General features: G+C 43.6%; 1 protein-coding gene across 3 annotated transcripts; it reads right to left on the reverse strand.

The window, feature by feature from the left end:
- Nucleotides 1-9004: 9004 nt before the first annotated feature.
- On the reverse strand, nt 9005-11409 carry LOC125527437 (SKP1-like protein 1). 3 transcript variants are annotated; one of them, XM_048691940.1, is made up of 2 exons: nt 11398-11409; nt 9005-9514 (listed from the first exon to the last, which is right to left on the reverse strand). In XM_048691940.1, exons 1-2 carry the CDS (start codon nt 11407-11409, stop codon nt 9005-9007), a joined length of 522 nt encoding a protein of 173 aa, XP_048547897.1. The 3 variants fall into 3 exon arrangements, with proteins under 3 accessions (XP_048547897.1, XP_048547898.1, XP_048547899.1); XM_048691941.1 differs by lacking the exon at nt 11398-11409 and adding an exon at nt 9688-9702 and having other exon boundaries at nt 9005-9511; XM_048691942.1 differs by lacking the exon at nt 11398-11409 and having other exon boundaries at nt 9005-9538.
- Nucleotides 11410-13667: the final 2258 nt, after the last annotated feature.

Genomic DNA, 13667 nt, shown 5'->3' on the forward strand with positions numbered 1-13667 from the left:
GGCCCAACTCCATCTCAAATATCTGCAACTTTCAAGTTTTTTGTGAGGTCTACCTTGGAGAAGAACCCAGCCTACTTCTGTTCAGGGAATTGTTCTATTTGAACCGGCAGAATGAACGGGCCAACGGGCCCAGTCTGGAGCTTGGTGGCATATCAATTCAAAGGCAGAGAGACTGTCTGTTCCCTTATGCTGAGTTGCCGAGTCATCCCAAGGACTGGAACCAGACATGGTTCTACTTCCAAGATACCTCTCCGGCTGGCGAAAATCCACTGCCCGGCTTCCGCACATTGCGCCTTGAGCCTACTCACCCGCTGCCGGATAAGTTGTCAGCTATTGAACGCCTGCCACTCACCCCCAAAATCAAGAAGATTAAAGCTCTTTTAGGGAATGGCTTAGACGGCATTGACCTGGTCCGAGTCTGGGTCGCTTGGAGGATAATTCCGTTAAGCCGCCGCCCCGGCTTAATGTGTAATTATTCAGGCGAGAAGGATGACCCTCAGCGTCATAGCTCTGATGACTTACCAGATGACGTAGTGGAAGCTACAACTCAATCCTTGTTGAAGGAGGGCACAGTGAATAGTAATGCCTTCGGCTTACTCCCAGGAAGAGAACTACTGGCAGGTCTTCAAGGTATCCCGAGAAGATATATCCGTCGGGTTCCTAGGGAAGCCTTCAGCTGCTTCAAATTTTTCTCACAAATTCAGAGACACATGAATTTCATTGTCCATATCACTATCACTTTGTACTTCCAGAGATTCTGCAGCAAGCATTTCCTTATCAAATTCTTCCTTGATTTCACGAATCCTCCATGTACAAAAACTCAACCTATAAGACTTAACTTGAAATATTCTGATTGAAACTATTAGTAGGGACACATGGTTGCGATTTATTGTATGCAAAGTGTTGGCCTGCATGCATTATCGTGAAGGGCCCACACGAATACTAGCCTGTTCTCGAGCCTCTTCTTCATTTGGTCCTCAAACACGTGAGTGCCAAAGAAGAAGAAAAACCCAAAATAGTAGCCGACTCACTCACGAGTGCATTGATAACCCACAAGTATAGGGGATCGTTTGTAGCCTCTTTCGATAAGTAAGAGTGTCGAACCCAATGAGGAGCTAAAGGTAGAACAAATATTCCCTCAAATTCTATCGACCACTGATACAACTCTACGCACGCTTGACGTTCGCTTTACCTAGAACAAGTATGAAACTATTTTGTAGGTGTGATGCTAGAACAACTTTGCAAGAATAAAACTAGAAGTACTTTGCAAGATAATAAAAGTTAGGTGTTTAGAAAAAGGGTTTTTGTCAACAAGAAAGTTATTTGTCCCTAGGCAATCGATAACAAGTACCGGTAATCATTCTTGCAACTTTATATGAGGGAGAGGCATGAGCTAACATACTTTCTCTACTTAGATCATATGCACTTATGACTGGAACTCTAGCAAGCATCCGCAACTACTAAAGATCATTAAGGTCATGAAACCCAACCATAGCATTAAGTATCAAGTCCTCTTTATTCCCATACGTCATACCCCACCTACTCGGGTTTAAGTTTCTGTCACTCTCGCAACCCACCGTAAGCGAACCATGAACATATTGCAACACCCTACAGCGGGGGCCCCTCACGTTTGTGTCAGAACGGAGGGCACCGTAGGACAGCACCATAAATAAAATATACAATCATACCAACCAAGATCACGATTAACCCACAGGACAAAACTGATCTACTCAAACATCATAGGATAACCATAGATCATTGGGAAATACTATATGGAGTTGATCACCATGTTAAAGTAGAGATTACAGCGGGGAGAAGAGGTGTTACACCGCTGCATAGAGGGGGAGAAAGTTGGTGTTGAGGGTAGCAAGATTGTTGATGTAGATCGCCGTTCCGATTGTTGCCCCCGGCGGCACTCCGACGCCACCGGAAGCGAGGGGGAGAGAGCCCCCTCCTCCTTCTTCTTCCTTGGCCTCCCCCCTAGATGGGAGGAGAGTTCCCCCTCTGGTCCTTGGTCTCCATGGCGGCGGAGGGGCGGGAGCCCCTCCGAGATTGGATCTCCCTCTCTGTTCTCTTCTGTTTCGTGTTCCCCAAATCTGGCCGAAAACCGTTTCTTATATTCCCGGAGATCCGTAACTCCGATTGTGCTGATATTTTAACATGATTTTTTTTTCCGGATATAAGCTTCCTTGCGCCCGAAGTAGGGGTCCAACCGACGTACGAGGTGGGCATAACCCACCACGCCACGCCTGGCTCCTCTGGCGCGACCTGGTGGGTTGTGCCCACCACGGGCCTCTGTTTGTGGTGATTCCAACTCCTAAAAATCACACATATTCCAAAATAATTCTCCGTGAATTTTATTTCATTTGGACTTCGTTTGATATGGATAATCTGTGGCACGAAAAACATGCAGAAAACAGGAACTGGCACTGGGCACTGGATCAATAGGTTAGTCCAATAAATCATATAAAAAGTTACCAAAAGTATGTAAAAGTTGTATAATATTGGCATGAAACAATCAAAAATTATAGATACGATGGAGATGTATCATGCATTTCAACCACGAGGTGCGTTGATACGTCTCCAATGTATCTATAATTTTTTATTGTTCCATGCTATATTATATTCTATTTTGGACATTACTGGGCTTTATTATACACTTTTATATCATTTTTGGGACTAACCTATTAACCGGAGGCCCAGCCCAGAATTGCTATTTTTTTGCCTATTTTAGGGTTTTGCAGAAAAAGAATATCAAACGGAGTCCAAACGGAATGAAACCTTCGGGAACGTGATTTTCGGAACGAACATGATCTAGAGGACTTGGACCCTACGTCAAGACATCAACCAGGAGGCCACGAGGTAGGGGGCGTGCCTACCCCCCAGGCGCGCCCTCCACCCTCATGGGCCCCCTGTTGCTCCACCAACGTACTCATTTCTCCTATATATACCTACGTACCCCCAAACTACCAGACACGGAGCCATAGTTATTAGCTAGATGGCTACTTCTCTCTTTTTGGATCTCAATACAAAGTTCTCCCCCTCTCTTGTGGAGATCTATTCGATGTAATCTTCTTTTGTGGTGTGCTTGTTGAGACCGATGAATTGTGGGTTTATGATCAAGTTTATCTATGAACAATATTTGAATCTTCTCTGAATTCTTTTATGTATGATTGGTTATCTTTGCAAGTCTCTTCGAATTATCAGTTTGGTTTGGCCTACTAGATTGATCTTTCTTGCAATGGGAGAAGTGCTTAGCTTTGGGTTCAATCTTGCGGTGTCCTTTCCCAGTAACAGTAGGGGCAGCACGGCACGTATTGTATTGTTGCCATCGAGGATAACAAGACGGGGTTTATTTCATATTGCATGAGTTTATCCCTCTACATCATGTCATCTTGCTTAAATCGTTACTCTGTTCTTATGAACTTAATACTCTAGATGCATGCTGGATAGCGGTCGATGTGTGGAGTAATAGTAGTACATGCAGGCAGGAGTCGGTCTACTTGTCTCGGACGTGATGCCTATATACATGATCATACCTAGATATTCTCATACTATGCTCAATTCTGTCAATTGCTCAACAGTAATTTGTTTACCCACCGTGAATACTTATGCTCTTGAGAGAAGCCACTAGTGAAACCTATGGCCCCCGGGTCTATCTTCCATCATATTAATCTTCCAACACTTAGTTATTTTTATTGCCTTTTATTTTACTTTGATCTTTTATTTCTCTTTATCATAAAAATACCAGAAATATTATCTTATCATATCTATCACATCTCACTCTCGTAAGTGACCGTGTAGGGATTGACAACCCCTTATCGCATTGGTTGCGAGGATTTATTTGTTTGTGTAGGTGCGAGGGACTCATGCGTGGCCTCCTACTGGATTGATATCTTGGTTCTCAAAAATTGAAGGAAATACTTACGCTACTTTGCGGCATCACCCTTTCCTGTTCAAGGGAAAACCAACACAAGTGCTCAAGAGGTAGCATGCGTATGAATGTTACAAAATGATCTATCCCCCGCTCATCCCCTACTTGGAAAAAACCCATATTAGACCTAAAACTGATTAAGAGCGACATTTTGATGACACAATGTAAATTTGTTGAAAGGAGCTGATGATGATACCTAAACACGGTTTTGATGGAACATCTTGTTGGACCGGCTCAAACAACGTCCACCAATTGCTTCGTGATACTGAGATTTCTGCCAAACACTTCACAATGGTCTTTTGAGTAATACCTCATGACGTGTCTGCAGGGAACCCATGGTAGGACCAAATTTGCTTTTATATTGATAATATCTCCTAGTTCTTGTCAGACATTTAGTAAAGCTTTGTGCCACCAAGAGTTCCCCCAAACACTTCACATTGGCATTTCAAATAATGCCTCGTGAAGTGCTTGCATGGTACCCATGGTAAGAACAAGCATGCTTCGTATTGATCATCTCTCCTATATTATTGGTTGACATGAGTAAAGCTTAGCATCACCAAGAGTTCCCCCAAACACTTCACAGTGGTATTTGTAATAATGCCTCGTGGAGTGCTCGTAGGGAACCAACGGTAAGACCAAACATGCTTCGTATTGATCACCCTCTTAGTTCTTGGAGCTTGGCATCACCAAGAGTTCCTCCAATACTTCGCAATGGCGTTTGAAATAATGCTTCGTGAAGTGCTTGTAGGGAACCCGCAGTAAGAGCAAACAAGCTTTGGATTGATCATCTCCTAGTTCTTGCCCGACATTGAGTAAATTTTGGCATCACCAAGGGTTCCCCCAAACACTTTACAATGGTGTTTGAAATAATGCCTTGTGAAGTGCTGGTAGGGAACCCACAGTAAGACCAAACATGCTCCATATTGATCATCTCCTCTGGTTCTTGGCCGATACTGAATACCGCTTGGCATCATCAAGAGTTCCCCCAAACACTTCACATTTGCATTTTGAATAATGCCTCGTGAAGTGCTTGCAGGGAACCCCCGGTAAGACCAAGCATGCTTTGTGATGATTATCTCCTTTGCTTCTTGGCAGGCATTGAATAAAGCTTGACGTCACCAAGAGTTCCCCCGAACACTTCACGGTGGCGTTTAAAAAAATGCCTCATGAAGTGCTTGCAAGGAACCCACGGTAACACCAAACATGGTTAACAATTAGTGCAACTCTTATTGTTCACGGCTAGTATCTAGTAAATGCTTGATTACATCGAGAGTTCTCCCAAACACTTCACATAAGCTCTCAGAAAGGTGCTTTGTAAAGTGTTTGAAGGGAACTCCTAGTAATACCAAATGTGATATGTAGTAAATCTCGTGTGGTTTATGACCTGCAACATCTGCTAAGTGCTTGGTTGCACCAAGAGTTCCCCCAAACACTTCACGTAATACCTAGAAAAAGTTCTTCGTGAAGTGCTTGAAGGGAATTCTCAGTAATAGAAAACGTGGTTCTCGGTCCATTGGTGCATCTGTCTTATGATATGTGGCCAATGTCTATTGAATGCTTGGTGACACCAAGAGTTCCCCCAAACACTTCAGAAAAGTTCTTGAAAAGATGCATCCTGAAGTGCTTCAAGACAACTCCTGATGAGGCCAAACTCGATTAATGCCCACACACCCATCATAATGCACGTGAACCTACCACTATAATTTCTAAAGCTCAAACACTCCCAAACCCGTTGAAACTGCTGGTTGCCACCTAGAGTTCCCCCAAACACTTCACTATGCATGCCTCGCTTATCCCTGCAATGCACACTTTAAAACAGTGCCAATGCAACAATTAGGCATAAGCTAGCAACTGAAGTGATTTGAGGAGAACTCCAGGTGACAACCAACCAAAGTAGCTACCTAAGACTCTTGTTCATCTCCCGTGGACCACATTTCACTTGTTTAATCTGCGTCTGTTGATGAGTGCATAGGCGGCTGCTATTTATAAGTCCATGACCAAAGATCAAGTAGCAAAGTATGTTGCCTCCTGTGGACTGTGGTGTGGAATGGAGGAAATACATGGTCTTGGTGTTGGATCCATGAACCTGGCAATGAACCTAGCCGTGATGTAGCCTAGGTTAGAATGAACTAGCTAGCTATAGCCAAGGGAATCTCGTGAGATGTGGCCTTTTTGTGCGGCACAACTCAGCTAGATTTGCAGCTCCGAATCGTGCAAAAGATCATGGAGAAAAGGTGCTTGCCGACCCTGCAAATTCCTTATTTCTTCGAGCAGCAAGCAAGAGATCAGTGTCGTCGTCGTTGCTAGGTTTCTGTCCACGAATATGCCCTTCTTTCACATGCAAGGAGATGCATAGATCACATTATAATTATTATCCCAACCGGCTCAAAGCTTGTGCCTGTTGCAAGACAGGGGAGAGGCATACGGGGTGGGAGTCCATGTAAACTTTGCTTAATTTGTTGCAGAAAATGTTCAATAAACCTCATGGATGGATGTGGTTGTTGCAGTATCTATCTTGATAAAGTGATCGATCAGGCTGCTTTAGAGGCAGAAGAAGAAGAGAAAATGTTTTGGCCGTCTGTGGCGTTGAACATTTCACAGCCGGTTCAGTAACTAGATGGCTTTCCACTGTACTAGTGCTCTACTTTTCACTTGGTAGCTTCTTTGAAAAGCGCCAATAGTGCGTGCCACGCGTAAACAGTCCATATTGAAAGAACAGAAGCAGAAAGTGTGGAGATGATGTATTAATGGTTCGTTATTAGGAATTCAGCCTTGATGAGCTTAACTAGTGACATGTGAGCTGAGGCTTAGATCGTTTTAAAAGTAACCGAAATACTCCCTCCGATCCATATTAATTGTCGCTGATTTTGTACAAAGTATTTTACTTGTCTTTTTCATGTCGGTGGTCTGCGGAACTTACAGGTTTCATCAGTTTATCAAAGGGCATCATCATATACAGGCTATAAACAAATAATGCTAGAACACCTTTAGAAAATCTGTCTAATCCAGTGGGTTAGTTGTCTGTCTCATTATGCGTGACTGTATGGGCAGGCAGCATAAAGGGAGAAAAGCAAAGGATACTGATTGCAACATGCTCTCTGCCACTACAGAATCGATGACTAATATTCCCAAATCCCAAGACCATACAACAGAGTGAAAAGCTACAAGAAGGCGTCCAGGTTCAGAGCACCCGATCTCTATCAACGCAGGACACCTTTCAAAGTTCAGAAAGCCAGATGAGAAGTTCCAAACCAGGTCAGATTAGAGCGGCTGAGCCTCTCTGAAAAAGCGTGCTGATACTTGGGGTATAAGTATCTTCGGAGAAGAATCATTGGCCGAGGCAAGATGACGATGCATTACAATCTCTTCTCAAACATGTATGGGACCGGCGGAGAAGTATCTTCGGAGAAGAATCGATCTGGAGCTTTTCTTCTTCTTGCTCATGCCGTAGGAGGAGGAGGAGAGGCCGCCGTCGGCTGGCATGGAGTTCCCCCATTCACACTTGGCTCTCTAGGTTGCTATTGTTCAGTTAAGGTAGGGAGGAGGGTTTTGTTCTTGTGATCTGCCTTGTGTTCTTGTGTTCGTAGATAGGAAAGATGGGGTTGCATCTCCTTCTCCTCTTGTTGCGTGTGGTTGGTTGCAGCCTGATTGTAATTTTCTTGTATCAAGGCCAATAAATCTTTGGCTGTTTCTCATCTCTTTTGGCCACTTTGTGTGTTTCTTTTCCTATGTGATTTGTTCGGGTGACCTCCGGAAATGCATGTGTTTCTGGATGCGACGATGATTGTACTGGCGGTGTCTGAACTTGAAGCCACATCGATGCAGACGTTCTAAATGCTGATCCAGTACATTATTGTGGCGTGATCCACAGCGTTGTCGTTGACATTCAGGTCACCATGGCATGCTGAGGACCAACTCGTTTAACCATTCCACAACAAGGACGGCCAGCTCAAACCACAAGTTCTTTTAGGGAAGCTAGCTCAAACCAACACAAACTAATTTACATCTGGGGAGACAAAAAGAAACGAGTTCAAAACACCATGAGAAACTTCATTCCGAGGGTAGAGTGAAACATGTTTACCTAGCTAAGCTACTATAGTGTTCTTTTTTTTTCTAAACACAGTATAATCACTTCCACTGAACGAACGTCATAGGAAATACTAAGATAAATCCAGGAAAACACGGGCATCAATCCTAGGTCTAGAAATTGAACCCTAATAGGCTGGTTCCACAACAAGGAATCTAACCACCCGAGCACAAGCACCCGAAATGGAACATCGCAAAGTTGTGCTTGTTGACCAAATGAATTGTGCGTTATATGCCGAGGCCAATGGCCCGCTCTCCGTATGCTTCGATACCAAGTAATAATCCACACCCTCATGAAGGTGGGTGCTCTCAGTGCACGAAATAAATCATGCTCGAGCTCCTTGGTTTGGACAAATTTGAGATGAGAGGAATGCACGGGTTTTTCAACAGAAATCTACCCCACCGCCGGGGTCATCTTTGGCATGATCAAGAGATAAGTAAAACTTTGGGTTATTGTGGGAGCAACAAAAACTAGGTCATATCCGGAGATTGACTTTTGTAACTTGGGATGTGTGTGGGAGTAGCTATATTCTCCTCTCTTAATTAATCGATGAGACAAAGCTTACGCCTCTGTTTCGAGAAAAATATGTTTGTATATAGAGATAGTCTTCTATCACTTGTCCTCAAAGTTCTACTGGTTCTAAATGGTCACCATACCAAAACGTAGCTGTCGAGTTTATGACTCGATGATGGCATCATGTCCTTTGTTTTGTTAATCTCAAATCACACGACATAAATTGTCTAAAGATACAAATAATACATCCACTTGAAGTAAAGAAATTTCAAAAAAAAATTGTTTCAAATGTGGACACATGACGAATACTAAGGCATTAATTCAACGCAGCACTGTTTCTCTTCTCTACAATGTTTAACGACCCCAACGAGTTCCGAAGAATTACAACGAGTTAATAAAAACTAAAAAAGCAGCTCCTAAACGTGGACATGACGAATACTAAGCAGAATTCAACGCCTGTATATGCTTCTCTACTCAAAAGCCCACTGGTTCTCCCTGCGGATCTCTGCCTCCTCCTCCGGTGTAAAGTCATTCTTGATGTTGAAGGTCTTGCGGATCTCCTCGGGAGTCTTGCCCTTGATCATGTCGGCAACAGTCTGGCAAGTAAGGTCCAGCAATCCCTTGATGTCAAGGTAATTTGCAGCCAGGATGAGGTCGAAGAGGATGGCCTGGTCGACCTTGATGAACTCAGCGTCCCAGCTCTTCATGTCCTCGGTGGGGGCTGGCGCCGCGGCTGCCGCAGAAGCGGAGGAGCTGGCGTCTGCGGCTGCGCCGGAGTCGGCCGGCTTGGGGCTGGCTTGGACATGCTTATTGCAGTACTCAATGACCATGGAGAGGGTCTTCGAGTTGACGTTGGGGAGCGGGATGGCGTTGTCGGCGCACTCGTCCTCGATCATGTGGCGGATGGTCTGGGACTCCATGGCGACCGCCTCGTCGACCTCGAACTCCTCTCCCTCCAAGCTCTTGAGCGTGATCTTCTTCTCTCCCTCCGCGGCCGCCATCGATCCGAGGATTGGGAGGCGAACGCGATACGATCGAAACCCTAGCGAAACCTAGCGAGAAACGCTGCGGCGTAAGACAGAACGAAAGATGGGAGCTCGGTTGCGTCTTGGGCTGGGGCTGGGAACCGGCCGGGGCTATTTATATCGTAAACTCGGGCCGTATTCATCAAGGAGTCGGACTCGGGCCGTATTCATATTCATCTTCATCAAGGAGTCCCTCGTCATTGCGTCAGGTCTCGTCAACGTGTCTGCTAGTGAATTTGTTTGGAGATTCTATATAGGCGAACGTTACGTAGCGTCTAGTACTCGTAGGTGGTGATGGAGAATATTCCGGTTTAGAACGGCCCAGTTCATAAGGTTAACCGGGCCAAAAACCGCGCACAAGGAATGAACCCTTGTTGACCACATGATCAGTGGCGGAGGTAGGAACAAATTTTATGTGTGGGAAAATTTGTGAAGAAAAAATATTTTTATTTTTAGAAAATGTAGGTAATATTATATGCACATGTAATAGGAAAGATGTGGTATACGTACTAGTTACTACTGTAGTATACATATGCCTAGTATATGCGGCAAACTTTAGGTATGGCGGACACCAAAGTAGCATATCAGCAATGGAGTCGCGTCAAGCTCGGGTGAGGAGGTGATTCGTCATTCTTTTATTCGGTGGCTGTTGTGATGGTGCCGGAGGCAGATGACGAGCGTTGGTGTAAACCTCAGATATGTTCTACCATCTTTTCAGTTTTGTCATGTCGGTCTTTATATAACTTGTACTTTGTTCTTTATGATATAAATGAAACATCGTATTGCCACGCAAAAAAAAGCTATGTCGGACACCAAAGCTTGCCAAATAACTGACTCCGCCACTTCGAAATAAGGATGCCATATGGTATTTGATCTTGCCCCTGCTCCCTTTTTCATGGAGAAGGAAAGATGAATTTCTCCATCCATTGAAACTAGTTCGCGATTGACCAGGCTCGAATGTGCATCCACGAAACAAGGCTACAATCACACAAAAACACACACCTTGATCCGGGCTTGGCACTCCGACATCTCCATTCGCATACGTGCGACAACATTTGGTGCCTCCGCTCCATTTCAACTGGAACTTTCGATCCATTACTTGGATTTTTTTTTTGAAAATTCTCATTCTAAGAAGTACTCTGTTTAATTACAGCGATAATACCGAGCGGTTGGTACTTGATACTTCCGGGTTATTCGATCCTCGTAGAAAAGGTTCTACATTGTTGCGTTCAGGACCACTCTTCTTGCCTTCGTCCGCACTTCCGAGTGTTGAATATTGCCCTGGCCACTCAGACTTCTTTGTACCATATGGATAGTTACTCTAGTTTTCTATCCATGCTTCTGAGCCTTGGTTACTTTTTCCATAACAGATAGATATTGAACTCTCTTTTTTTTTGCAGGGGTAAAGGAGTTTTGTATTACTCAAGAGCCGAGAAAGTCTTCCCTACCCAGTCTAGGGATATTACATGGACCGGAGCCAATCCAAACCACAGTGCGGTCCTCCGTCCAACCAAAGTTTGCTAAGACATGACTAACATTATTTTGCTCTCTACTAATATGAGTAATACTACACTCTCTTTCACCCAGAAGTCTCTTGATCTCCGTGACCACCATCGAGTACTGCGAACGATCTTGGTCCTGTGACGAAATCATCTGGACTGCTTGCTTGCTATCACACTCCAGAATAATTGGTAGATTAGTCCACTGATGTGCAAGAGCCAAGCCCTCCATACAGCCCGCCAGCTCTGCGTGAAGTGCATCAGGGCAGGACCAAAGTGATCTGCTGCAGGCAGAGATAATGATTGAGCCGTCATGCCTGCGAAGGACCATACCTGAACCTGCTCGGCCATCCTTGCTAGAAAATGACCCATAGATGTTCAGTTTCGTCCAATGATCTGGGGGTGGCTTCCACTTGGCTGGTTCTATCCTTGCTGGTCGCACATGCGATAAGGAACAAACAGTACTATCGTCCTACAGCCATCTTTCCTTTAGCCCAATCACCGCTTGGAAATTGCTGGATGCCTAGCCAGGAAGTGGCGTAGTTTTGCAAGAACCTTCTGGACACTTCCATGGGCGGTGGCTGCTTATCACGTGTAATTTCATTACGCACATACCAGCAACGCCACATGACCAACAACATCCTCATGCGGTCAGCGTCGTCCAGATTAGCAATGAGATCCAGTAGCCACTCTGGCCCAGTATTTCGCACCGTCCTGACATCAGGGATCTGCCAAACTTGCGACATGGTTCGCCACAACTCGACCGCACGTGGACACCTGCAAAACACATGGAATGTGTCCTCTCGCTCGAGACCACACAGTGGGCATATGTCAGTTTTTTCAATATGACGCTCTAGCTTATTCGCCCATGTAGCAAGAGAATTTGTTGCCACACGCCAGCCAAATACACGCACATTAGGAGGAGCAGGGCATCTCCATAATAATGCCCAGACGGCACGTCCCCCGTTCGATGTCCTGCTCGCCGCGACTGAAGAAGGACGAAGTTTGTCCTCAAGCGCCAGCCGGTACGTGCTCCGCACGGTGAAGATACCAGTGCGTTGGGATCCCCAAGCAAGCACGTCCTCCCCCAGACTTGGTGAAGCCTTGATCTTCAGGATTTCTTGGACATCTACCGATAGGAAGTACTGCTGCAGTAGGTCACCACGCCATGCACTGTGAGGCAATTATATCTTTCGTTGTATCAAGGCAATTAAGTCTTTGTTTTGTAACTTTTGTTCGGGTGACCTCCGGAACTGCATTGTGTTTCTGAACTTGAGGGTATCTTGATGCAGATGCTCCAAATGCAGGAACAGTTGCTGATCCAGTACATTATTGTAGCGTCATCTACGGCGTTGTCCGTGACATTCAGGTTACGGTGGCTTGCTCAGCACCAACTCATCTATCCTCTATCCATTCCACAGCATACACGGCCATCTCAAACCAAAACAAGCTACTAGTTCACATCTCGCTTAATTCATAAAAAGTTCATCATCTATACCTCGCTTAATCCATAAAAAAATCATTATGTATAAAAAGATGTTCATACCCCCCGAAGGGCCGGACGGCCAGACGGCCACGTCGCCCACATAATACGTATTGGGTTGAGCCCACAAAGCAACTGGTTTTCTCCCAGGAATCGCTAGCATACCCCCAAGCCAACGTGCACGTTCTAGAAAAACTAACGTGTGATGCGCTAGTTTGCATTAAAAAAACCGTGTGATACCGCTAGTTTGGTGCAGGTGAGGTACCATATTTCAGTTTTTTATTTTCTCATTTCCTCCTTTTTATGAAAATTTCAAAATGTTTAAATATATAGATATATAGAAAAAAGTGTTTTACTAATTCTTCTAAAATGTTCACAGTGTATGTATCTAAGGTTATCATGTATTAAAATTTTTCATCCTTCATTTTCAAAAAATATTAATCATGTACTAAAAATGGTCATCATGTATTAAGAATTATTCATCATGAATTTCAAATTTTTTCATCATGTATCTAAACAAATGCTCATGGGGTGTTTCAAAGCCATTCACCGTGCATTAAAAAACTATTTGTCATATATTTCTGAAAATATTGTGTATTTCAAAAGAAAATCTTCATAGTGTATTATAAAAATGATAATCATATATTCCATAGAAAATAATCATGTATTATCAGCATGTTAATCTTGTATAAAACTATGTTCATCATGTATTAAAAATTGTCATCTTGTATTTTAAAAATACACCCAGGAAAGAAAAAGAAAAATAAAACTAAACTAAAAATATTATTAAATAATAAAATGAAAAGAGAAAAATGAAAAAAGGCAAAATCAAAAAATACGATGAACATTTTTCATACACAGTGGCGGTTTTGAAAACACATGATGTATATTTTTTTAAATATGCCAAGAACATTTTATTAAATGCATGACGGAGATTTTTTTAAAAACACTAGCAAACAATTTTTTATGCACAATGAACATTCTTTTAAGCAAGTGATGAAAATATATAGAATACACTATTTAAAAAAACTTCGAATAATTATTTTGTGCACGATGAACATTTTTTAATACATGATGGCAGTTAAAAAATACATAATGAACATATTTTAAAAAGCGTTGAATACTT

This window comes from Triticum urartu, unplaced genomic scaffold (genome assembly GCF_003073215.2).
Source record: "Triticum urartu cultivar G1812 unplaced genomic scaffold, Tu2.1 TuUngrouped_contig_3883, whole genome shotgun sequence".
Taxonomy (NCBI): Eukaryota; Viridiplantae; Streptophyta; class Magnoliopsida; order Poales; family Poaceae; genus Triticum; species Triticum urartu.